The following is a 26,875-nucleotide window of genomic DNA, read 5'->3' on the forward strand; positions in this document are numbered from 1 at the left end:
AATAGTATGTAACATGAATATATATAGAATTTGAATCATATATTATTATAGATTCTTCTTGACTTTGCCAGTTTTATAAAGATAAGAATAAAAACTTTGGGGCTTCCCTGGTGGCGCAGTGGTTGAGAATCCGCCTGCCAATGCAGGGGACATGGGTTCGATCCCTGGTCTGGGAAGATCCCACATGCTGCGGAGCAACTAAGCGCGTGCGCCACAACTACTGAGCCTGTGCACCACAACTACTGAGCCTGCGTGCCACAACTACTGAAGCCCGTGTGCCTAGAGCCCATGCTCCACAACGAGAGAGGCCACCACAGTGAGAAGCCCGCGCAGTGCAACGAAGAGTAGCTCCCGCTAGCCGCAACTAGAGAAAGTCCACGTGCAGCAACAGACCCAACACAGCCAAAAATAAATACATAAAATAAATAAATTTATTGAAAAAAGAATAGAAACATTATTGGTTTTTTTGTTTACAAATTACTCTTAAAATAACATTAAAAAAAATAATGCTTGCACAGTGAAACACACACATAAGGGCAGAAATGGGAAGGCTTCCTTCCCCATCACCTAGCCTCCTCCCTAGAGGAGACAGCAGTTGGGCCCTGCTGTGTGTTTCAGGCACACATGGCCTCTGTGGAGATGGCCTTCTGCTCTGCCCTGCAAGTGCAATTGTCCAGCACTTAATTTTTCTTTCTTTTTTCTTTTTGGCCCGGCTGTGCAGCTTGCGGGACCTTAGCTCTCCAAACAGGGATTGAACACAGGACCCTGCCGTGAAAGTGCTGAGTCCTAACCACTGGACTGCCAGGTAACTCCAGTCCAGCACTTAATTTTTAACACAGTAAATGACTCTCTGTTTTATTAGTATACACGAGCTTCCAGCTGACAGCTCATTGGGCTCCTGAACACAAACATGAGCACTCGGCCCCTCCAGGTCCCCCGACTGCTGCGCTGGGGAAGAAGTTGAAGGATGCAAACGTCCGGAGCCTCCTGGAGCAGTGGTTTCTGCTCAGACGACTGCAGACCCCTGTTCTGACATAAGGACGGTCTCAACTCTGCCTGCAGTCTGCAACATCCGTAGACATCCTGTAAGTGAATGGGCATGGCTGTGGCTGTGTCCCCACAAAACTCAGTATTTAGAAGAACAGGTGATAGGCCAGCTTTGTTCCATGGACTATAGTTTGCTGATCCCTGGTCTAAAGTAAAATAAACTTATTTCGTTTTTTTAATGTGAATTTTTTAGAAGAAAATGTTGAGCAATTAGTAGCTCAGGATTACGTAGCCATCCAGTGGGATGCTGGCAAATGTTTAATGACTGGGTCCCCTGGGGGTTAAAGAAGCCCCAGCTTGTAGCGAGTGCAGATTTCCCTGGGGTAAACGCTCCCATCTTTTTCAAGCTAGGAACAAATAGCACTGAACACTGATGTATTACGGTTCTCCAGAGATACAGACCAATAGGACACACACACACACACACACACACACACACACACACACACACACACACGAGGAGGGGAAGCCACAGGAGGTCACCTCAAGTCTCCTGTAACCAGGTAGACATGCAGACGCCAAGTAGAAGATGGCAAAGCAGATGCCTCTTCGGGGCCTCCTGCTCATTGCCCCTAAATTCTAAATGGTTTTTGCACCTCTTACTACTCCTGAGGGGGGATCCTTTGTGTTCAGAGTGGTCTCTTTACTCGCTGCCATTCCTTCCAGGTCACCTCATTCAAATAACTTTATCCAGTAAGACTTGAAGGAAAAGTGAGAGCGTCTCATCCTCAGGTGGGAAACTAGTCCTGTGCAGAGCAGGAGGTGAACGTACTAAGGGACTGGTGTGAAGTTAGGGCTCAAGGTACGACTGTCGGGACACATTGTCACTTCACACAGTTGGCTCACTAATGGTTTATCTCAGAGATCAGGAAGCGACTTGCCCTTTCCCGTGTGTAGGTGCACTTGCTCCTCACCCTCAGCTCTTGTCTAGCAGGAGAGTGCGAGGGAGATGAGCCCTGGACGTGCATTGTCCTCCCCGCCTCTTCACCGACCAAGTGTCTGCCTGTGTCCTCTTCCAGGGATCTCCCCACTGCCCCAGGCCCAAGGGTGGCTGCACAGGGGGCACCTGGCCCGGGCTGGACTTGGGACAGAGGAGGAAGGGCAGGTCATCTCTGGGGTGAAACTGGAGCGGGTGGATTCCTTTGTTTCCAGCAGCCTCCTAGACGGATGGCACAGGAGAGAGATGGCTGTGCAGGAAGGGGCCCTGAGAGGCGGATGCTGGCAGCAGACACCTCACTCGCGGTTCTGGATGTCAGAAGCCAGCTCTGCTCCTGTCCCTGGAGACCGTGGGACACTACGAGGGCTGCAGATTACGTGTGTCTTCCTGCTTCAGCAGGTTTGGTCGGTCTCACGGTAATCAAACTGGGTCTCTGGTGGGAGAGTGGAAAAGACCCTGGGCCAAGCCTGCGAGCAGGTGTCTCAGAGGTCAGTGCTCTGAGCGTGTCTGTTCATTTGTTATTACTTCTCTGCCTGCCTGAGTCCAGTATGAAATTAGGACCAGCACAGTTGTAGATTTTCTTAGAGAAGTGCTAGGTATTTCTGTTCTTAAATCCTGACTCCAAGACTTGGTCAGCACCAACCTGGGCTTTGTTTCATGCCTGAGTCATCTACTCTGTTAGTTGCTTCTTAATAAAAGCAAGATGAGAATGATGGCATTCAATGACCCTGAATTCTTTTATTCCTCTAGGAGGTTTTCTGAGCAAGGAGGTGGGAAAGATCACCAAAGAAGTAGGAATCTGGGGGCAGAGCAATGCCATTAGGTGGGAATAGACTAGAAAAATAGAAGAAAAATCCAGACAAAAGGATAACTAGAACAGTGGATGAGTGACATGAACAGAAAGGAAGTATAAATGGCTCTTCTAAGTAATATTCACCCTCAAGAGGAAGAGAAACACAAACTAGAACACAACCGAGATAGCACTTTTCCAGGGTTGGTGGGAGCTGATCAAGCCCAATGGAGGGAGGTGTAGGGGCACTCACCAAACTACAAGCGCATGCCCTGGATCCCACCTCCAGGAATTTCTCTAAACTTTCACACGTGCAAAAGGACAAAAGCATGAAGCCAGCCACTGTGTCACTGTCCAGCAAAGGACTGCAGACCGTTTATCCACAGAGGCTGCGGAAGTAAACGATAACATGTTGGTGTAATAAAGGGCAGGTTAAAAGAGAGCAAGGAGGTTCGCCGTGCACCACCATGGAAAGACCTGGAAGACGCGGCGTCAGGTGAAAAGCCAGAAACAGAACAGGGTGCACTGGGCACTGCCCTCATGTGAAAAGGACCAAGGAAGATAGGAAAGAGACGACGCCCTCCGTGTGAGGCTCCCAGCCAAGACGTTTAACCTAAAGGCAGTCATGAGGAGACAACCACACAGATCTAAACCGAGGAACATTCTACAAGGTAACTAGTCTGGACCCCTCAAAATGTTGATGTCATGAAAGACCAAAAAAAAAAAAAAAAAAAAAAAAAGAGAGAGAAGAAAGAAAAGACAAGACCAGGGACCAGTTCTGATGAAAGGAGACCAAAGAGAAATGACGGCCAAATGCAAAGCATGGTGCTTGGCTGGCTTCTGGGTAAGGACAAAATCAGCACAGACATTACTGGGACAGCAGGAGAAGCTGTCACACTGATGGCACAGCAGTAGAAACCAGTTCATGGGCTTCACCCTCCTGAGTGACAGCACACGTGGTTACGCTCCTAGGAGATCGATGCCAAAGCATTTACGGATGAAGTACGATGTCTGTGACAAACTCTCAAATATGCGGGGAAAAAATACAGATAAACAGAGAGAGCAGATGTGTCAAAACATTAACAGCTACTGAATTCACGGGAAGGGTACAAGGGTGTTGTTCGTACTATTCTTTCAACTCCCCTAAAGGTTTGAAATTTTTCAAAATTGGAAGTTGGGGAGAGAATGCATTGTGTATTCCTGTGTGTACTGAAGGAGCGCTGGAGAGACTTGAAGAAGCTGTAGGTGCTGGAGGGTAGGGAAGGGGAGAGAGTGGATGGGGAGGAAGTGGATGGGGATGGGGCTGGAAAGTCTTTACAGTATATACCTTTTCGTATTTTTTGAACTTTGAAACATATAAATGTATTACCTTAAACGTGTAAAATAAATAAACACATTGTACAATTTCTGCTGTCATTTTTGAATCAAACAGGTCTAGACCAGGTTTCTCAGCCTGTGTACTGTTGACTTCTTGAGCTGGTAATTCTCTGCTGTGGGGTCTGCCCTGAGCATCGGAGGATGTTGAGCAGTATCTCTGGCCTCCACCTGCCAGATGCCAGTAGAAAGCACCCCCCAGCACCACCATGACAAGAAAAAATCTCCCCAGACACAGCAAAGTGTCCCCTGGGGGCAAACTGACCTGCTTAGGAAGCCCTAGGCCAGATGATCAGGACCAGGGACTCCTAGGCAATGAAGCGGTGTGCTCAGGGAAGGTGGGGTTTGGGGGTACATGAAGCACCACCCCATCTTTGTGAATGTACTTACCTAGAAATGTTTATTTTAAAAATTACAAACTTTTGCCACAGAGTGAGATGGTAGAATAAAACATTCAAACCTTCCACCCAATATAAAACAAAATCTGCCGTGACAGCTGACAAAATCAGTTGAACTCGGCAACCGCAAGTTTCTAACAATTTGGTCCCTAAGAGCATGGACAGGGCAATGCAGAGATCTGAAGTCAGTGTCTCAGCGTGTCTGCTTACCCTATCCCCCGACACCAGGCAGTTCCCGTTGGGGCTCCAGTTGAGGACGGTGATGTCGGCGGTTTGCGTCGGGGGGACCGCATGCTGCTCCTTGTCTTGCTTATTAAACACGACCACTTCTCCAGTCTCCCAGCCAATAGCCAGGATCAGCCGCGTCGGGTGCCAGCAGAGGGAGGTGACCCGGAACGACCTCTCGATATGCGTGTCTGGCACACACTCACCCTGTGACACACGAGGTAAATTCTTTATTTTATGGGGAGTGGCCACTACTCTAAGAATTTCTGCCTCATCAATGGAATGACATCAGCTACAGGACATAATGAGCAGTTTGTTAAGGAAATATTCTATTTAATTTTCATAGAAACACCCATCTTGCCTCAGCTGAACTAGGAAGGCGTAAGGTAAACATTCAACTGACCCCATGGACCAGTTTATCAATAAATCTTTATTTACTTAAAAATTTTTTCCATTTATTTTATTTATTTATTTTTTTGGCCACGCTGTGTGGCTTGCGGGATCTTAGTTCCCTGACCAGGGATCAAACCTGGGCCCCCTGCAGTGGAAGCTCTGAGTCCTAACCACTGGACTGCCAGGGAGTTCAATAAAACTTTATTTACAAAAAGAAGCAGTGGGCCAGCGGGTGAAGTGTGTTGACCCAAGGTTCTCAAAGTGTAGTGAGGTGACCCGAGAACGTTTTTGGGGTCTGCGACACCAAAGTCACGTTCAGGATGATATGAAGACATGATCTGCCCTGTTAACTGTTGTTCTCTCGTGAGTGTACAGCGCAGTTTTCCGGAGCTCTGTGATGTGTGATGATGTCATTGCTGTGACAGCTAATTGAATACATGGTGGTATATTCTTGTGTTTTCTAGAATTTTCTAAGGCAGTAGGTTTAAGGTATAAATGTGTTTTCAGAGATTAATTCAGATTGTTCTCACTACTTCTACTGGGCTCTTCCTAGCAAACTCAGTTACACCTGCTACATCTGTGACCTCATTATCATTCAATAAATCATTATTTTGAAATCCTAATGGTCTCCTTGTGCCAATTAGAAACACAGGAAGTACACTTTGTTTTGTAATAGTATATTTTAAATTTTCTAAAATTTAAAATTTTATCTAGGTAATTCCCTGGTGGTCCAGTGGTTAGGACTTGGCACTTTCACTGCCGTGGCCTGGGTTCAATCCCTGGTTGGGGAACTAAGATCCCACAAGCTGCGCAGTGCAGAAAAAAAAAATCTAAAATTGCTATTCTTTTGGATTTAATACTATTTACTCTAAAGAAAATTTTATGATACATATTGGAGAGCTGTCTGACTCCCAGAAGGGAGGCATCTACTCTGAAATAGTTGGCGACACTGTGCTTGGCACTGGGGCCAAAAACTGACCCACACCTGGGATGAGACCAAGAAGAACATACCAGGAGGGTTTGCCCTTTGTGGAGCGTGAGGGGAGGGCTTGCTCAGGGGTTGGGGGGGACTGGTGGGCTGGAGCCGCAGGCTTGTAAGTCATCCACTGATAGATGGTAACGCAACCCCAGGAGGAGCGAATAGAGGGAGAAGAGGCCTGGATGTGCTCTGAGGGGGGCCAACGGCAGGCCTGTCTGGGACGGGGGAAGGCTGGAGGGCCCTTTCACTGCCGTGGCCTGGGTTCAATCCCTGGTTGGGGAACTAAGATCCCACAAGCTGCGCAGTGCAGAAAAAAAAAATCTAAAATTGCTATTCTTTTGGATTTAATACTATTTACTCTAAAGAAAATTTTATGATACATATTGGAGAGCTGTCTGACTCCCAGAAGGGAGGCATCTACTCTGAAATAGTTGGCGACACTGTGCTTGGCACTGGGGCCAAAAACTGACCCACACCTGGGATGAGACCAAGAAGAACATACCAGGAGGGTTTGCCCTTTGTGGAGCGTGAGGGGAGGGCTTGCTCAGGGGTTGGGGGGGACTGGTGGGCTGGAGCCGCAGGCTTGTAAGTCATCCACTGATAGATGGTAACGCAACCCCAGGAGGAGCGAATAGAGGGAGAAGAGGCCTGGATGTGCTCTGAGGGGGGCCAACGGCAGGCCTGTCTGGGACGGGGGAAGGCTGGAGGGCCCGGCGGGGAAGGGGGTGGCCCGGATGAAGGGGGCTGGGTGAGGAAGACCCTCAGGTGTGCTCTCCGGAGGATCCTACAGGAGGGTGGAATGTGTGGGGGGCAGGGACAGCAGGACACGTTATGTAGCAATTGCTGATGAGTGTGGCTGCTTGGGTGAAATTTCAGGGGTGACATCGAGACTGCAGAGGGCAGAGGGGGGAGTGGGAAAGGAAATCCATCTTTCTTGGTGAAGTAGGAGGAGCGTCTATAAAGTTTCTGTTATGAATTTAATTGTGCACCCCAAAAAGGTGTGTTGAAGTCCTAACCCCTGGTACTTGTGATGTGACCTTATCTGAAAATAGGATCTTTGCAGATGATCAAGTTAAGACAAGGTCTTTAGAGTGGGCCCTAGTCCACTATGACTGGTGCCCTTAGGTGAGGAGGAAAGAGACATGGCCACACAGAGCAGGTGGCTGTGTGAGGATGGAGGGAGAGGCTGGAGTGATACATGTCCCAGCCGAGGAGCACCAAGGACTGCTGGCTACACTGGAAGCTAATATGAAGCACGGAACAGATCCTCCACTAGAGCCTTTGGAGAGGACAGGGCCCTGCTAACCTGTTGTTGGAGACTTCTGGCCTCCAGAACTATGAGAGAATAAATTTCTGTTGTTTTAAGTTACCCAATTTGTGGTAATTTGTTATGGCAGCTCCAGGAAACAAATAGTTTCAAATGGCCAACGGGAGGCTGGAGAGGGATGGACAGATAACCCTGCTGGTGACCGTGAATTGACTGTGGATTCTGCCTTGAGCATTCCTAAATATGTCCCCAAAACTAAATAGCAGGGGTAAAAGAGTTATTCCTATAATAGGGCTTTTATAATATTGGGAGTTTGGACACGGACACACACACACACACACACACACACACACACACACACACACACGAACAAAAGAGAGACAAGAGCCAGAAGCTACTGCAGTCAGAATTGCTGCTTTCTGCACTCACTTGCTCCTGATATATATCCACACTGCCTCCTGAGGCTGTGCTAATGGAAGCGACTGCCAGGAATGGGTGAACGGGGTGCCAATTGATGTGGGAGGGAGACCCAACTGCATCCGGGGCTTTTATGCGGTGGTCAAAGTAGAGGGCCATGACGAAACGCAGGCCTGGTCAGGGCTGAAACCTGGAGGGAAAAGACAACCAAGTCCTGTTGGTCTTGAACAAAACAAAACTACTATATATAGAATTAGGAAAAAGAAGCATCACAAACCTACAAGACATTCAGCAACTTATCAGTACCCCTTCAGACCAATAACAGGCAATTTTATGTGGAAGAGGTCTCTAACAGGAAAAATATACAATTAGAGGCAAGGGATTAGACCTGGAACAATGGAAAGGAATAACACATACTGCCATCAAAACAATAAAGAAAAGCCCCGTGGACTAGACTACATGTGTAAACCTTGATCATCTTTATCCCAATCATAATAAGGACAATTTATATTTCTATAGCTCCCCGTTAAGCAACATTTCCAAACAAACAAACAAAAGCAAACTGCTTTACAAAAGAGAAATGTACAGGGGCTTCGCTGGTGGCGCAGTGGTTGAGAGTCCGCCTGCCGATGCAGGGGACATGGGTTCATGCCCCAGTCCGGGAGGATCCCACATGATGCGTAGCGGCTAGGCCCGTGAGCCATGGCCTCTGAGCCTGCGCCTCCGGAGCCTGTGCTCTGCAACGGGAGAGGCCACAACAGTGAGAGGCCCAAGTACCGCAAAAAAAAAAAAAAAAAAGAGAGAGAAATGTACAGAAAAACCTAGCACCCAATTTCTGATAGAAAACCAAGGCTGTCCCTGCCTTCCACTGAGGTGTCAGGAGCAAAAGGATTCATTTGCTAGGGAGTCAAAGAAGCAAAGCCAGAGCAACTGGGGAGAAGATGAACTTGATCAGTTACATGAACTTAACATCTTTCTTTCTTTGCTGGAAAAGATGTGCATATTGTCCCTTTGCAGGAGGGGTAGGAAGGTGAATGGAATGACAGTCTGACTACTGCCCACTTTTTCACATCCTACAGTCAGTTTGGGGAAGCTAACTAGCAGAGAAAAGCTTATTTGTGAGTTGGTTTGCTATCATTTAAAATTATTCAACTTCATCCCCATTAGGATGGCTATTATCAGAAAAACAGAAAGTAAAAAGTTTTGGTGAGGATGTGGAGCAATTGGAACCCTTGTGAATTGCTGGTAGGAGTGTAAAATGGTACAGATGCTGTGGAAAACAGTATGGTGGGTCTGTAAATATCAAACATAGAATTACTGTATAATTCAGCAATTCCAGTTCTGGATATATACCTAAAAGAATTGAAAGCAGGGATTTGAACAGATATTTGAACACAATATTCATAGCAGCATTATTCATAGTGAAAAGGTGGACACAACCCAAATGTCTATCAACGAATGAATAAACAAAATGTGGTATATTCATACAATGGAGTATTATTCAGCCTTAAAATGGAATGAAATTCTGACACGTTACAACATAGATGAACCTAGAAGAAGTGAAATAAGCCAGACACAAAAGAACAAATACTGTATGATTCACTTATATATGTACTTAGAGTCATCAAATTCATAGAGGCAGAAAGTAGATTGGTAGTTGACAGGGCCTGCTACAGGCAGGGATGGGGTATTAGAGTTTATTGTATACAAGGTTTCAGTTTGGGAAGATGAAAAAAATTCTGGAGATAGATGGTGGTGATGACTGCACAACAATGTGAATGTACTTAATGCCGCTGCTGAACTGTATACTTACAAACGGTTAAAATAGTAAATCTCATATTATGTATATTTAACTGCAACAAAAAAATTGTACAGAAAAGTTATCCAGCACCTGCAAAATTCTATCATTAGAGTAGGGAATGGACTATGCCATTTGCTTTTAGCAATACAATAGTTGTATCAGAGGAAGCCATGAAGGCTCAGATTGGGTCTAGAGAGGGAAACCCTTTTCTTCCAGAAGCTAGAAGGAGGTGGGTAGAAATGAACAGTCACATTTCAAATGTTTATCTTCATCTTATGAATATATACCCTGATATATACCCACCACAAGCTGAAGAGCAACCCATTCAGGACTCCTAGCGGAGCAGCTGGACACTGGCCAGAGGAGCAGGGGGATGTGGGGCTGGAGTCAGGGGAGAGGGCAGGATCTGGGTCCTGCACACATCACTTAGGGGACATGCACACCGGTCAGGGCTCTGGCTTCCTTGAGTAAAGATTTCATGCAAATGTTCACACAGAGCCACTGACAACGAGACACACCAGGTTAAAAACTGGGCAGTCTAATGCAGCAAGGAAACCTTTTAAAGTGAGTTTTAATGTGTTGCACCCAATCAAGGGTCTAAATTCTGGGCTATGGGAAATTCTTATTCATGTTTAACAAGTTTACTTTCTGAAAACATGCCTTGGAAAAATGAGTAACATATTAATTTTGTTGTAATGATAGAGAAAGAATTATAATAGTACTTGAAAAAGTTAAACCTGATTGCCTCTATCTTTTATTTCAAACATAACTTTGTAATAAGCAAGTATGCTGAAAGATCTTTAAATTACTTTCTTCTTGCCTGGGGCTTTCCCAGAAGCTCTCTCCCCAACACCCCTGCTTTGGGTACTCAAGAAGCCTCTTTTCCACCATTGAGCTCTGGGACTTGATTTCTAGGTTGTCCAGTGCTTCTGCCCAGAGTCCTCATAGAACCCTGTATTTCTCCACTGCTGCATTCAGAGTTTACTGTAAATGTGTGTTTGACTGACCATCCTCCACTCCCTACCAGATTATCTGCCCCACAAGGTGAGGGGCCATCGGAGCATCCCCAGCCCTGGAACAGTTGTAAAAAGGGGGTTAAATCCAGGGTGGGTGAAGTCCAAGGTGAATGAGTCCATTTTTTTTTTTTTTTTTTTTTTTGCGGTACGTGGGCCTCTAACTGTAGTGGCCTGTCCCGTTGCAGGGCACAGGCTCCAGACGCGCAGGCTCAGCGGCCATGGCTCACAGGCCCAGCCGCTCCGCGACATGTGGGATCCTCCCGGACCGGGATACGAACCTGTGTCCCCCGCATCAGCAGGCCGACTCTCAACCACTGTGCCACCAGGGAAGACCCAATGAGTCCATTTTTATACAGTGTATGTGTGATTGCTCATCATTCCTTTCATCTGTGTTTTAACATTTTTCTACAATTAATAAATATTATCTGCATAATTACAAAAGAAAAGTTACCGATGTAAACAAAAGGAGGGGGACTTCCTGGTGGCGCATTGGTTAACTAACACTCTGCACTCCCAATGCAGGGGGCCCAAGTTCAATCCCTGGTCTGGGAACTAGGTCCCACATGCATGCCACAACTAAGAGTCTGCGTGCCACAACTAAGGAGCCCGCCTGCCACAATTAAGACCCGGCACAACCAAATAAATTAAATATTTAATTTTTTCCATCTGAAGGTGTTTCTTAGTTCCCCTAATGTCCACTTTGTGCGTGGGTCAGGTCCTGTTGTACAATCATCTTTCAAGATATTATCAATGGATTTCTTCTTCTCAATGAGGAACACATCCCAGTGAAATGAAAAATGGTGGCCAAGTGAGTTATACTTTACACTCAAGAGTATCATGGAGTGGCAGGGGGGGATACTTTCCTGGTGGCGCAGTGGTTGAGACTCTGCACTCCCAATGCAGGGGGCCCAGGTTCGATCCCCGTCAGGGAACTAGATCCCACATGCGTGCCGCGACTAAAAGTTTGCCTGCTGCAACTAAGGAGCCCATGTGCCACAACTAAGGAGCCCGCCTGCCACAATTAAGACCCGGCACAACCAAATAAATTAATTAAAAAAAAAAACATAAGGAGGAGAGATGACTAACAATAAAATAGTGACCTAATGGCATCTATTAATGGCATCAGTTCAGAAACACAAGTTTGTTTTGTTCCTTAAAACAAACTCAGGGTCTCTAGAACATAAGGCGATTTGGCAATATATAAATTTTGGGGAAAGAAAAAATTCCATTTATTCTCACTGATTTGATCCTCTCACCTCCAGCGGTGCAAGGTCTTTACGTCTCCGTTAAACCACCTTCTGGGAAAGAAAATGTTAAGGTCTTTCAACTGAGCGGCTCGTGGTATTAAGGATAACTTCAGTTGCATTACTGCTTGGAGATGCTGCGGGAGGGAACCAGAGGACTTAGAGGCAATGGCGGCAGAGTGGAGAGGTGTGGGGGCAGGCACTAGGGGCCACCCCGAAAAGCCTCACCACCGCCCCCATCACAGCCCCCGGGGCCTCGGCAGTGCAGGGTCATAGCTGCATCCCATGGACAAGAAGGAACTCCATCTCTGGTTTGGACCATGCGTGCGGTTCCCCGGGCCGCAGGACTGACAGCGCAGAAAGGTGGTTTTCTGATTCCCTCCCAGGCCCAGTGTTACCGCGAGCGCCTCCGGCGCCGCCTCCTCGTCACCGGGTCAGCTCCCCCGGGCCTCAAGCAGCCACGCGGCCCTCAGTCAGACCTGTCTGCGCCGGAGGTGGCCCTTGTCTCGCGCTGACCGTTCGGACGCCCGCCCCGCACCCCCAAGACTCAGCCTGACCAGCCACGCGCTCGGGCGCTCGGCCCAAGCAGGATTTCTGGACGAAAATAATCCGGGAGGGAGCGCGAAGGGGATCCCGCGCACCTCGGCGTTGCCCTCCTCCGGCCCCAGGCTCCGGGCCCCCGGAACCGCCCGACACGGCGAGCCGCCCCGGCCTCCCGAGCCCCTCCCCGGCCCCTCCTCGTCGTCGCCCTCCTCCCCGGCTCCCAGCCCCCAGACCCTCTACTCCTGGGCCCGGGGCCGGGGACCGCACTCACCTTGGCTGGGCCGCAGCGCCGCCGCGCGTTGCCGGGACAACGGCTGCGAGCCAAAGCGGATACAGCCGACGCTGAGCTAGCGGACGCCGAGGCCGCCCGAAGCTCCACGAGAGGCCGGAAAGAGCCGAAGACGATCGGGAATGTTCGTGCGGAGCCGAGGGCAGGATTCCTCCAGCGGGTGGCGAGCTCCGCGGTGTTGCAGGGCAATTTACCCCCTTCGCAGCCGCTGTCTAGACTTAAAAATGCTGGCTCGTAGAGGGGGGCCAAGAGGCCAAGATATGCCTTTCTGCGCAGAGAAGGGAAGCTGATAAATTCTTCTAGATGTGAGAGGAATACACGGCCGGTTGGGGACCTGTAGTTACGTTTCCAACCGCGTAGGTCAGTCAGGTGGAGGAAGGCAGCAGAGAGACTGGGAAAGAGACGGAACGCCATCTTTAAGATTCTTTCCTCTCTGGTTAATCTTATGCTGGGTCTTTTGGACCCTAAAAGGTTTGCTAGACTCTGCTTTGTCTCGAGGAGGGTGTCGTTCAAGAGAATTTATGAGTAAAGCCAGTTGATTCAATATGGTTCCTTGAAGCTGTTAACTTATGACATGCGCTCAGTGCTTTGGGGGCCTTATGGACGCCATTGGAGAGAAAATAGTAGCCAACGATACGAGTTCATCCGGTTAGAAACTAACCTGGTTTCTAACCCTGGCGGCAGACTGCATTCCCTAAGGCATTAGCAACGGGCTGCCCTGGCCTAACGGTCTGGTGGGTTAAACTAATTTTGGAAAAAAAAAAAAGTAATGTCATTCATTTAAAAAACTTACTATAGCAAAAAGCAGCAAAAAGGTCCACATTGTTAAACAAATAAAAAAATAATAGGAAAATGTAGGTACTACCTAATCGGAGGAGCTAGGCGCTGGATCACATACATACAAAGAAAATTCTATTTTTTAAAAAACCCATTTTCATAAACACTAGAATTTTATTGAATAAATTTGACATTTAACATTGCGTAAGTTTAAAGTATACAGAACGTTGCTTTGATACACTTGTATATTATATGATTAGCATGTAGATATTTATCACATTACATATAGTACAATACTATTGTCTGTATCCATTATACTGTGCATTAGATACTACTCCTTACAAGTTTGTACCCTTAAACACCATCGCTCTTATCAGGGGCCATAAACACTAGAATTTAAAACAATCCTTTATCGCCGAAACGAAAACAACGTAAGTGCCCAGCACCAGCCCTAACGCTAAGGAACTTTAAAAGCATGCACTCAATTCAATAAAGGGTGTGTTTATCTGCCTCAGTTAACACTTTTACACTTTTTCGTTAAAAACCCGGTTCGCGCCGGATTCAAGACTCAGAGCTCAGGCGGCGTTTTCTTCTCACGCATCCGTCAACACGGCCCGGGCCAATCACAGCCTAGGCTCTCACTCTATTGGCTGTTGATTCACCAATCCGAAGAGACGTATCAGTCCGCACTGCCGCGAGACTGGCGTCACAACATTACCAGTTTTGCGGGCCCGCCCTCCGCCCCCGCCCAGCGTCCGTGCGTGCTAGCGCGCGCTCCCGCCGCCGACCAATGGGAGCGCCCCTGAGGGGGCGCGCCCGCTGGAAACCTCGGCGTGCTCGGTCCCGCGCGCGTCGCCCCGCCCCGGCCCGCGCTCCCGCCGCCCCGGCCCCGCCCCGCGCGTCGGCCCCGCGGACTTCGCCGGCCGCCGTAGCCGGAACTGCTCCTGTGCGCCGCGGGCCGGGCCTCTGGGAGGCTGAGCGGTCGCAGTACCGGCGCCCGCAGCCCCGTCAGCCGCACGCCGGCAGCGGAGGGGACGTGCCGGGGCGAGGGCCGCTCGGCGACTGCTTCCAAGGCGGGAGGACCACACCGGCGTTGCAGTCTCTCAGCAGCCGGCGCTCGGGGGCCGGGGCTGCCCGACAGGACCCCGGGGGGCCCGGAAAGCCAGGCTGCTGCAAGGCTTTGATGAAAAAGGTGACGGGAGGCTGGGGCTTGGGTGGGGTGGGCCGCCCCGACCGGCTGTCACGGCGAGGCCCGGCTCCCAGCCGGAGCGGGGCTGAGGGAGAAGTGGCCTAAGCCCTGGCGGTGGTGGTTACGTACGCGGTTCTTTGTCGGGGCGGCTCGCGGGAGCCCGGACTCAGAACCGTTGCGTTGACAGCGCTCTTTGTGTGCAGCCAGAAATCCGCCGGAGAGGGAAGGTTTTGCTTTTCCTTTCCTGAAATGTGGCAAATGGTGTCCAGCCGGGATTGGGTTTGAGGTGATCCCACCTCTGTGCACGGTCAGGAAGCAAGGTTGGAGGTATTCGGTAAAAGGATTCCACCTCCATGTTTTACTTTTCCCTTCAGGGAAGACTCTGAAATGTGTTAATATCCTTTTAATTCTGAAAAGCAACGTCCTTTTGTATTCAGTTTAGTGTCTTCCAGTATTCAATCTGGCGAACGGGCAAGTTTATTCTGTTGTAGCTGATGTAACCTTTGCCCGGATCCTGGGTTATGTGGGTAGCTTTGGGATGATAGGTCCCTGGGAATAGTGTTTTCCACATTATAACCCAGAAGAAGGCCCTTTAGGATATTTTCAGGTTTCTTAAGTAGAAATGGATAGGATAAGTGAATAGTGAGATGTCCCATGCAATGAAGTCCTATAAGTTTGGGTGGTATCTGTCTTGTATAGTTCTATTCTTCGGCAGTTTTTTTTTTAAACTGGTATGAATTCAGATGATTTATGACATCAGTTTCAACAGATGAATGCTGTAACGGATAGTTTTGAGGCATAATACTTAAGAGCAATAGCAGGTATTGTTATGATTTTAATCATTTCCAAATCTTTCTATGAAAGGTCCTTACTCCTGTTAATGTATTTCATTGTTGGCCTTGATGTCTTGCTCTCATTTTCCTTTTAAATGTAAATGTTCCCATTTTCAGCAGTCGTGTTGAGCATGTCAAGCAGAGTTTGGGCATAGTATCAACACCTGTTGATCTTTCTCGCTTCATCGCATGTACACATTACTATTTCTGGGTTTACAATGTTGATAGTGTCTGATTCTCTTTGCATAAACTGAGTGGATCTGCTTTTTGGTCCACGTTTTAGAGTTGTCACATTTTGTTGTTGACATTGCTCACAACAGAGGGTAACAAAGTTAATGCGAGATTTTTATTCATGGTTACCGAGAGTTTTAACACAATTCTCTTCTATCCATTCTTACTTGGACATAACTGTGCTGTCACTTTCATAGGTGGCTCCAACCTGTTCTATGCAAGTCTCCTTTGTTGCAAAAGCATTTTCAATTCGTAAATCCCCGCAGCAGCACACATATCCCACCCTCCGAAGCAAGATTCCCAGAAACCCCGAGCTTATTATTCTTTATGTCTGTTTTAAAATAAGCAGGCGGACCGGCAGCCGCGGGCCACCATGGAGTTCCCTGTGCACGCAGGCGAGCCCGCGCCTCTCCCCTGCCGGGGTCGATCCGGGCCCCTCGACCCCACTCCGGGGCTAACTTTGGGGGCACGCTTGCGGGGCAGGTGCGCGGGCCCGGAGTCCTGCGCGTTTTGGGGGGCGGGGAGGGGTGGGGTCGGGGGACGCTGGCGCGGAGGCCAAGACGGCCCAGGCAGCGCTGGGAGCGAGGCCGGCGCGCGGGCTGCCCGGCGCGCAGGCCATGAGCCGTGGGCCCGCTGGGTAGGTGGCTCCGGGACCCCGGGACCCCGGCCCGGGCCACATGCCCCCTTCCCGACCCCGGGCCGGGCCGCCGCACGGGCAGGGCCGTCCGGGTGCGGCCGCCCAACCGCCGCCCCGCCGCCTCCTCGCCGCTGGCCGCCGTTTCCTGGACGTCGGGCGGGCGGGCGCGTGGGGGTCCGGGCCGGGGTCGGGCGCGCGGCGGCTCAGGCCCGGCTGGCCGGGCTGGGGCGGGCGGGCCGCGGGAGGGGATCTGGAACAAACAACGGCGGCCATGTTGAGAGGGGATCGGTGCGGCTAAACTTCTCGCAGGCTGCGGGCCGCGCGCCTCACCGGGGTCCCCTCTTTCCCTCTCCGGCCAGGATGACAGTGAAGTTGGGAGACGGCGGCGGCGGGGAGGAAGGGCTCAAGAGGCTGGGCAAGAGGTCGGCCGATGAGGACTCGCTGGAAGGAGAGGGGCCCGGCGGCGGGGACGCGGCCGAGGAAAGCGGTGGCACAAAGAGGGACGACAAGACCCCCAGGGACGGCGGCGACGGCCCCCAAGCCCCCTCGGGCGGCCCGCAGGCCCCGTCCCCGCCGCCCGCCTGCCCCCAGGACCAGCACCACTTCCTCAGGTCCAGCGTGAGGCCGCAGAGCAAGAGGCTCAGGAAGGACTCGTCCTGCGCCGGGGGGAGCAGCAGCGCGGGCAGCTCAGGGCCCCGCGGAAAAGGTACGGGGGACCCCAGCCCCTTGCAGGGTGTGCCCTGCACTCCCCGGGGGTGGAGAAGGGACCCTTCCCTCCCCGCCTCCCTGCCTCCACCCAGCTCCTGCTCCCACATTTGTCCAGCACCCACACTTTGGGTGGCACTTTGCAGGGGGACATGATCCTTTTCTCCTCCAAAAAGACTGTTTCTTTCTGTATTTCAACTATGTTAAGAGGCAGTAAGTATTCTTTCTTTGGGCAAACACAATAGATTTCTGAAGGTTGGTTTTTTTACACCCAGAGGCTCCTTGATTTATATGGTAGGTTATTTCAAACAGGCAATAGTTTAAAGATGGATTGAGAAAATACGTGCTGTATCTCTTCCCCAGACTCAGATGTGTGGAAATACAACAAAGAAATGGGCTTTTGAAACTCATTTGGGGAAAGATTGATAAGCTGAAAATGAGTGATCCGAAGGGTCTGACTTGGGCTCATCACCCTCCACTTCAAGTATGCTAGGCTTGAAAATTTTAAGGGCATCAAGACGTGGCCCTTGAGTTTCAACTAAGGTTTCCTTGGGTGCCATGAAAACATCTCCCCTGGTGTAGTAAGTGGTGAAAACATTTGTGGCCTGATGTAAATGAATAACAGTCTACAGCATTTGTCGTGGTATTCTCAGGTTGATGAGAATATTATGGCTTTTTTGTTCCAGATCTGCCAGTTCCCCATTGTTTTCTGCTTGTGTCTATTTATATTTTAGCATTCTGCTTTTTGTTAATTGTGCAAGTGAATTGTTTTTTTTTTTTTTAAATAAATTTGTTTATTTATTTTTGGCTGTGTTAGGTCTTCCTTGCTGCGCGTGGGCTTTCTCTAGTTGCGGCGAGCGGGGGCTACTTCTCGTCGCGGTGTGCGGGCTTCTCATTGCGGTGGCTTCTCTTGTTGCGGAGCACAGGCTCTAGGTGCGCGGGCTTCAGTAGTTGTGGCACGCAGGCTCAGTAGTTGTGGCCCGTGGTCTCTAGAGCGCAGGCTCAGTAGTTGTGGTGCACAAGATTAGTTGCTCTGCGGCATGTGGGATATTCCCGGACCAGGCATCGAACCCGTGTCCCCTGCATTGGCAGGTGGATTCTTAACCACGGCGCCACCAGGGAAGTCCAAGTGAATTGTTCTTAACATCCCTTTTGTTTCAGGCCACGTTTGCAGCATTTTTATAGGTAGCAAATATAACACCATTTTCTAGTGAGTTTTGCATGAAAAAACTGTCAGTTCCTTGGGAAATGGCAATTTAAATTTATTATGTGGTCTTGATAATTTTAAGAAGGAAATACCTCAGGTGCTAATGGAGGACCCATTTTGGAGATCTGGGCCAAATGTGTGCAGTTAAGCTTGCTGCTTCTGCCTCCTTCTCAGCTGAGGACTGGCCTCTGAAATCATGGCCTTACTTGATATTTTGGTAAAGACTTTTGACGTAAGTATACTTACTTGAAGATGGACGTATAAGGTAATTCTGTGTGTTTCAGAAGTCAAAACTTGTCTCATAGAAGCTTGTTTTGGTGTGAAAGTTGCTGACCAATTAGGAACATGTTAATTTGTTTTACTGGCTTTGTTTTGTAAAAAATAGGTTTTCGTTCCCAGTTACAGATATGTGTAAGTTATCATGTGTGAGCTGCTGTGGTTCCTTCGAGGGTTTGTTTGTGGCTTCAGAAGCCCTGGCTCTGGTGTCCAATCAGAGTTCTTGGCCTCGTTCCTCTGGCCCTCTGACCTTGGTCTGCTTGCTTGACCTCAAGCCTGCTTTTCTGTTGGAGAGGCATCCTCACCTGTGAAAGGAGGAACAGCAGGGACTGACTGCTCCACTCTCTCCACGTGTGGCTGCTAAAATGAAATGAGGCGCTGGCGTGAAAGCGCTCTGTCCCCTGTAAATGGCTACCTGTATGTGAGGTGAAGTGATGCTGAAACTTCAGTTAGAATTTTGGCAGTCGGGTGAGGAGAAGTTTGCTTTCGTTTGCATACTTGAGTGTGGCTCGGATGGAGAAGGTTTCCTACATTAGCCTTGTGTCAGATCTGTTCTTGGTTCTTGCCTAAGGTGTGGCTTGGAGCAGCAATCCACTTTCCACTAGTAAAATGGAGAGTTGTTAGAATTTGTGCTTCTTGTGACTTATGCATTTTCCTATTTTAGCAAGCAGATGTTTGTTTAAGTGAATAATAAAGCTAAACTGTAATGGTGGCGTTTAGGAGGGGAGTAGAAAGCATGTTTCCTCTGCTTCACAGAACGTCTCAGCCTGCTTCTGGCCTTGAGCTTTCTAGTGAGGCCTCCTCTGGGATGTGCCCTGAGCTTCCTTTGGACGCACTCACCACGCCCAGGACATCCCCCCTCCTGCCTCAGGGCAACCTCTGCTTCCCTCATGGCCCCCTTAACAGGCAGAAAGAAGGTCAGTTGTGACAGCATGCCCATAACCTTTGGAAAGGATTCTTGGAGGAGCTATTTGTCTTACAGACCGTGGAAATCTCCACCTGGAGTGATGAACATGGACCAGTAAGGGAGTGAACAGTACTGGCATTTTTCAGTTTTTTCATTTCAGAAAAATATAATTTCCATTATATTTGAGAAATAATCAGAGCCCAGCTGTGGGAGGTTCCTTTGGTTGATTACTTACCGCTTTCCAGTTTCAATTTTAATGGATGGAGAACTTTGCTGTGGGTTTGGGAGGAAAAGGCTTGTGGAGGAAAGGAAGTTCTCATTTGGCTTCTCTCCACACAAATATGTGTTTTCTTTTTTTTATAAGAATAGACTCTTGCCAACTTCAGTAAAAAATAAATTTTTTTGTAGTACGTGTCTGAATTAAATTCTTTTTGAGTTGGTAAAGGGAAGGTAGCAATGGTTTAGTGCCAGTGCACCAAGCATCTTGCATCTCTGTTGCTTAGCTTGTAAAGGTGTGCAGACACCGAGGTTTGTTGTTCAAACCTAGAACAACATGCGTGCTCAACTAGACAGAAGGTAAGCTGCAGATCAGAAACCAGTGGATCTGCTTGATGCCAAAATAAATGCTCCTCTGGCCCTACCATGTGCCCAGAGTGGCCTGAGGACACACTTGAGACTGGATTCACGGTCTTCGGAAGCATGGGCCAGGGAACAGCCCTCATGCCCTTCCCCGTTTCGCCAGTTCACAATCTGGGTGATTCTGGGTGAACTAGTGCATCTCAATTTCTTGGTCTATAAATGGGGATAATGCTAGTGCCTGCCTCACTGCAATAAATAACGCTGTGAAGCCCTGCGTGGCTGGTTAACAGGCTTCTCTTAGGGAAAATGTGCCTGGCTGCGAGGTCAGGGGAGCTGCAGGCTGAGTCTGAACAGGTGGACAGGGTGGGAGGAGGTCACCTGTCAGGAGGTAGGAGGTAGAGGTCCCAGGAATGCCCCCAAGCTGCTGCCCTGGCAGGACAGTTGGGCTGAGGGGATGCCTGAGGTGGAAGCAGAGTCAGGCCCTCCGTTTCCATTGGTGTCCTTTTCCCTCCCCCACCCAGGAACTTTGTTCCACAGAGTGGGGGGAGCCAGTCCTAAGATGCACCGTCTCCACAGTCGGGTGGCGTCACCTTGCTTTACTGTGCTTGTGCTTAAGAATCAGTGAATCAGTGTACAGAAAGTATATTTTTCATAATCTGGGGCCTGCCTGTAGCTTCTAGGTGTATTTAAAAGACATCTTATGAGGTACCTCACCCTGAGGCGGTCGACCTTTGGGAGAAGGGTGTCCTTTAGGGAAGAAGGGTGAGCCAGCAGTCAGGAGACCCGGTTTCCCCATCCAGAGCCCCTGTGGCCGGTTCAGCTGGGGGCAGAGGAGAGGTGCTCGACCTGCTTGAACTTCAGGTTCCTTACTTTCAAAGTGGGTCGGGTGTGACAGCGGCTGAAGCTGCGCTTCCCTTAACTCAGGGGCGAAGGAGTCTGCTGTGCAGGATGACTGGGGTCCTGGGGTACAGTGCCCAAAGTCAGGGCAGTTGTCTCCCTGGCGGGCTCTGCTTAGCCTTTGCTTCTCGGAGGCCCCGGGCTTGGTGTGGCTTCACCTACTGTCTGCACTGCGGTCACTCTTGTCCTCCCTCACCAGGCACTTGGGCCAGGCCTGGGCGGCTGGGTGAAGTCCCTGCTTCCTGTACTCTCCAAGGGCAGGGGGACACATCCGACCCTCTCGAAACCACCAAGGCTGGAGCTCTGTGGTTCTTGTGCCCAGTCTGATCCAGTACCTGATGACTGTCATCCCAGTGTCCCACCTGGGTGGGGACGTCAAGCTCTGTGAAAGCCCTCAGACCTTGGTGGGAGAAGAGGAGGGAAGCCAGGACATTCTCCCACCTCGGTCCAGTACACACCTCACTCCTCATGTGATGCTACGTATGGGGAAGACATGACAACCATGACACGTGATCCTGTTGTGTGACACAGCCCCCCTGCCCCGGGCACAGTAGGTCAAGAGACCTGTGGCACAGGCCACTTCAGAGACCATGATGTAGCCATGCAGGACAGAGAGGAAAATACCCGTAAACCAGAGGTTCTGGGTGAATGATTCAGTTCAGAGTTGTACAGATGGCATTTGCTTCATGTGAAAGATGTGAATAGATAGTATGGACAAGTAGGTAAGGTAACAGTTGCGTTTTGGTTTGAAGGCTGAGCTAATTTTCAAATACTTCCTTGACTTTTAATGTCAACAGTAGTGTTGTTTCCATGGTGTCTCGTGAGCGTCTGTAATTGTCTTGTGCCTGCCAACCATACATACTTCAGGATTTTCATTTCATGTAGTACGTTGTGTCTTGTTTTGGTGATATAAAGATACAAGGATAGCAGAGGGGTGATCTCAGATAGCAGAGTCACAAATGTGAAAACCAGCTTTGTCCTGGATGGTGGTGTGCAGTTTATCACAAGTAATGGCGGTGTTCTTACCACTGAAGAACCACGTGTGAAATGCTGGGAGAAGAAGACGTTCCCGGGGTCTGTGGTTTGGGTGGGAGATCAAGAATTACTTACAGAAACCATTAGGAAACCTTCACAGTATTCGATGAGGAGGGCATACGTTTTACTAGGAACACAGGGTTTGTAGTTGTGTTTTTCTCAAATGTTTGCGGGAGGAGTGGGAAGTCTTGGAGGGTGGCTGGCCCTGGTCTGCACGTGGAGGGCGCTGAGGGGGGACCCGAGACAGGGGCCCTAGAGACAGATGGAGCGACTAATGCCCAGGAGGGATCCTGGTGGGAGGCCTGCAGCTCTCAGGGCAGCGGCGGGCCCAGGGGAGGCATTTGGATTTGTCTGTTGGGTGACACTCTGACTGGGAATTGGCTTGCTTGATGTCTTCCCCTCTGTGTGGCCCTGGTAGGGAGGGTGTCCCCTGAGCCACGTCTGGCTGTTCAGCATGTGACACGGATGTGTGTGTTATGAGAGGCACTGAAGCACCTCTGGGATCCTTGGCATCGCACCTCCCGTCTGGACCGACCGCGACCTGAGGGGGCCGTGTTGGGACCGCATGGTGTGTGCCGCCCCTCCCAGGCTGTGCTCTCTGCTGCACCAGGAGGTGCCCCGAGCTGGGGTGGGGGCAGGGGCGGGTGGGCACGAAGACACCAGGATTGCCTTTCTAGTCCAGAGCAGGTGGAGCCGGTCAGGGAGGCCCGTGTGTCCCATTCTGCTGGGATGGACATTTCTGACGCCCTTGAGTTCGGTGGGTCTTCCGTCCCTCTGGGATTTTGATGTATCGCTTGGAAAGAAGTTCGGCAAGCTCCAGGGGAAGGCTCAGGACGGGATTGTGTGCTGTAATGGACTATGACTACATCCTCTGTGTCTCCCCTAGTTAAGTCACAGCATCCCCTGGAGTCTTGAGCCCTGCCACTCCCTGGCTGGTGGCACCAGGCAGTCATTGAACCTATTTCCTCATCCGTCACAGACTGAGGGGGACGTTGAGATCAAGTTCCCAATAGCTTCTGACTTTTGTGGCTCTGTATGTCATAAATACCGAAGCAGCCTTGACACGGTGGCAGCCACCACGATGTCATGTGTCCCAGGAGGACAACGCCCAGGTCTGGAGTGTGAGTCCGGGGCTCTGGTTTGGCTCCTGCTGCCCAGGGACTGTACGGCTTTCCCGCCTTCAGAGCCTCCGTTTCGCCGTCCTGAAAAGAGGTGACTGCACATCAGGGGAACAGAAGGGAGCAGGCGTCTGGACGTGCTCCATGGGGCTGTGCACCTCCGTGTCCCTCACATCCAGGCCTGCGGGCACGGTGGCAGGGTGGCAGGGTGTTGGGTAGGCTGCTCCACCTGCGTCTGGGCTTCCCTGGCAGGCAGATGGGTGGTTCTCTGCTGCTCGGGTGTTGGGAGGGTGCATGTAGCGGAGGGCGGGCAGTCTAGCTTGTCCGGAGTGGATGGATGGATGGGCAGCGGAAAAGGTGGACCGAGGCCATGCGTCTGTGTCCCTCAAATGTGAGCCCTGGAGAGTGGCTGCGGCGGGGTTGGTGGTCTGGGAGACCAGAGAGGGGGTGGTTAGAATCACCTTGCTCAGAGGTGGTGTGGAGCTGGCCTGGGAAAGTGACAGCAGAAACGGGAAAGGGGAGAAGCCAGGTGGCCCCTGAGCGGCTAGAGGACTGTGGCTTGAAGTGGGTTGTGAGGGAAGGCACTGGGTCCCAGAGGCCTGGGTGGGCGAGGGGCAGGGCAAGCTGTGGAACCCCCAGCCTGTGCCGCGTCAGTTCCCAAGCTCTCACTGAGCCTTTGCTGTGTGATACCTGGTGTGGCTCTTCCTGCTTTCACAGAGCTCGCTGCGGGGCTCCCATTCTTGTGCATCATTTCTCTTCTGGTTCCTCGGATACTGACCTCTCACGGTGCAGACTCTCACTAACCGTCTTTATGGCCTCAGAAACACAGACACAGGTAGAGTGTTGACTTCGGCCCTGTGCTTTTGGCTGGGCACACACCCACTCCCACCCCCAGGGAGAGCCCCCATGCCAACTCAGTCTTGTTCAAAATTGTCTCCCCCCCCTTACCTTCCTGCTGCTTCTATCCTCCTTGCTTGCTTCTCTGTCTTCCCCCTTCGGTCATCACTGTTTTTGTCTGAACTTTTCCTGGGTCACCACCTCGTTCTACCAGTGTCTCTGATCCTGCTTCCTGTTTTTTTTTCTGCTTGAGCTGCAGCCCTTGAAGGAGCCTGAGGTAAAGCGGTGATGCCTCTCTCTCCTCTTCCTCATCTGAAATTTCAGGGATGTACCAAGTGCCATGTTCTCCTTCCCCCCTAAAGTTTTGTGATTTTACTTTACTTTTAAAAAGCATTCAAGGTCTAGAATGACGAGCACCAAATGTTAGAAATGGTTGCCTGAGGGTGATTTGCTTTCTTTTCTGAAAGTTCGTTTTGCTTTATTTTCCTCTACTGAGGACATACCATTTTTGAAATGAGATTAGGAGAGGCTGAGCATCTGTACAGCTGACCTCTGGCCGGGGGAGAGTGGCTCGCTGCTCCGCAGTGTGGTTGGCTGCCTCATGGGCCTCCACGGAGCCACTTTTACTGTTGTACCTTCTTTCACATCTGCTGGTTTGGTGTATTCTGTGCGCTACCCCTTAGGTCCCTTTCAGCTCAGTGACGCTTCCATTCTGTTTTTCTTCACTGTTCATCCTCCGTGTCTCAGGTCACCAGTGCTGTAATCCAGTGAAATTTCACAAAAGCCAGCAAGACATTTGCCTTATAGAATTTTTAACAATGTGTGTGTGTTACTTTCAAGTATATTGACACCAGTGTGGGCTGGCAAAGGTAAACCTGAGCTGTGACTGTCAGCAAGTTGCCATTGTTTTGGAAAAAGAGAGTTTAGTGAGGGTTTTGTCAAAAGATGAAAATGACACTGAAATCCTTTGTTGTGGGTGGTGCAGAGGTAGACAGACAGCCCTTCCTCAGATGAGTACACATGAGGAGCTATGGGCTCCAAATCAACCAGAACTTCTTTTGAGAGTGGAGTTTATTTATTAATTAAATATTTATTTACTTGGCTGTGCCAGGTCTTAGTTTCGGCATGCAGGATCTAGTTCCCTGACCAGGGATCGAACCCGGGCCCCCTGCGTTGGGAGCAGGGACTCTTAGCCACTGGACCACCAGGGAAGTCCCACGAGTGGAGTTTAAACGGCACTCATAACCCAGTCTTCAGCTTGTCTCTGACCTACTAGAAATGGAATGAAACTGATTATCCCTGCAAATGTGCTCTAAGTTGCCACACCTGTTGAAAACATCTTGGGATGTGCTAAGCTCATTAATTAGGTCAGGGTTTGGTTCAGTTTGGTGAGGAATGGACAAAGTCAGACCATGTGTTCAGTGCGTCCTTCACCCACACTGGAGCTCAGACATCCTGAGGTGCAGTTCTGTTGTGCCTGCCGGATGGGAAGGGAGCAGCAGTGAAACGCTTTAAACCGGATTATGTCTTATTCTGTAACAGTGTGTTTAGGACCGTGAAAGTTGAACATTCAAATACAGTGCTGGCCAGTGGCACTTTCTGCAGTGATAGTGAGGTCCTGTGCTGTCAGACACAGGAACCGCTGGCCACATGTGGACACTGACTACTAGAAATGTGGCTGGTGTGACTGAGGAACTGGGGTTTTAATTTTATTTAATTTTAATTAGTATTTAAATTTAAATAGCCTTGTTAGTGGCTGTCTAATTGGGCACTACAACTCTGATAAACAGTGATTTCTGTTACCCACTCGTGTCACTTTATGAAGGTAGCTCACTGCTAGCTTGATACACCTTTCCACATGAGAGAATCAAACGTATTCCCTGTAGCCGAGTAGTTTTTTCTGCATGTATGAAAACATTCTGCTTTCTGATAGCTGACTGATGGGATCAACTGTTTTCAGATACTCATGTTGATGTAATTACATGGACCCACAGTGCACAAAGACACAACAAGGTGTAAGAGGGGAGAGTGACTCCACCCCCCCACCCCCCCACCCCCGCCCCATACCCCAGGCAGCCCCTGCTCTTGTGTTTCTTCAGGGATAGTCTTTGCAAGCATATGTGGAATAATGGACTTTTACTTTTTCATTTCTTTTATTTCTCACGATTGTCTTTCATCCCCTTTGGAGGCATAGCCCTGTCAAGGGGGTGAGGGAAACGTGGCCCTGAGCCCCAGTGTGCACATGGCTGCCCAGGGCCCCTACCATATTGACGAGGAGTGGATCTTGATGGAAAAGCTCATGATTATCTCACTAAGAAAGCATTTAACAATAATCTGTATTTGTTTAGCTTTTCCTTTTTTAAGTGCTTTTATTTTTATGATATTCTTTTCACCCTCGTTGTTCAGAGTTTGCAGATTTCTCACCATTGGATGGTCCTGCAGTTCTGTGAGAAGAGAATGCTGGTTATCACAGGGATATGCTGGGAGTTCCCCTTCCCTCTGAGAGGAAGGAACTGAGATGGGTGGGAGGATTGGGTCAGGTCGTAAAATTGTTATCTGTGACCTTTACCTCTGGTTTATTGCCTGCATTCTCCTGGGAGCACAGAGTTCTCAGTCCCAGCCGTGGTTTGGTGCCCCCGTGCTGTACTTTACGTGCTCTCCCCTCTTGGCAGGGTTTTCAAGGACTTGTCTTGAGATTAGGAACTGATGCTTTAAGAGCATTTGTGGGTTGTCCGTCACTCTCAGAACACCACATTTTGTTGGTGGAAAGTGATCAAGAAAAAGGAGTTTTAAGACCTTTTTTTTTTTTTTGGCCACACTGTGCGGCACGTGGGATCTTAGTTCCCTGAACAGGGATCGAACCCTTGCCCCCTGCAGTGGAAGCGTGGAGTCCTAACCACTGGACACCAGGGAAGTCCCAGGACTTT

General features: G+C 49.8%; 2 protein-coding genes across 17 annotated transcripts in view; one reads left to right on the top strand and one right to left on the bottom strand.

Moving 5' to 3' along the window:
* The window catches only part of IFT140 (intraflagellar transport 140), a 72,204-nt gene extending 59,402 nt beyond the window's left edge, over window positions 1-12,802 (bottom strand). For 3 of the 8 annotated variants that reach the window (XM_028498577.2, XM_028498570.2, XM_028498574.2), the window contains exons 1-4: window positions 12,703-12,801; window positions 11,901-11,942; window positions 7,840-8,017; window positions 4,757-4,978 (exon numbers count right to left, since the gene is read on the bottom strand). In XM_028498577.2, the coding sequence (XP_028354378.1) occupies window positions 4,757-4,978; window positions 7,840-7,986 (369 nt within the window). In that variant the 5' untranslated portion in view covers window positions 7,987-8,017; window positions 11,901-11,942; window positions 12,703-12,801. Of the gene's footprint in view, window positions 1-4,756; window positions 4,979-7,839; window positions 8,018-8,104; window positions 8,176-11,900; window positions 11,943-12,702 lie in introns of those variants that run through there. The other 5 variants (XM_028498572.2, XM_028498573.2, XM_028498575.2 and 2 more) reach the window with 5 other exon arrangements.
* Window positions 12,803-14,462: 1,660 nt separating this feature from the next.
* CRAMP1 (cramped chromatin regulator homolog 1) overlaps window positions 14,463-26,875 on the top strand; it is a 62,424-nt gene continuing 50,011 nt past the window's right edge. For all 9 annotated transcript variants that reach the window (XR_008619112.1, XM_055089926.1, XM_028498481.2 and 6 more), the window contains exons 1-2: window positions 14,463-14,689; window positions 16,747-17,093. Coding sequence is in view for 8 of the 9 variants with exons in the window: in XM_055089926.1 (XP_054945901.1) it covers window positions 16,748-17,093 (346 nt within the window). In the remaining variant the exon portion in view is untranslated. The remainder of the gene's footprint in view (window positions 14,690-16,746; window positions 17,094-26,875) is intronic.

The sequence above is a fragment of the Physeter macrocephalus genome, chromosome 14, assembly GCF_002837175.3.
Source record: "Physeter macrocephalus isolate SW-GA chromosome 14, ASM283717v5, whole genome shotgun sequence".
NCBI lineage: Eukaryota > Metazoa > Chordata > Mammalia > Artiodactyla > Physeteridae > Physeter > Physeter macrocephalus.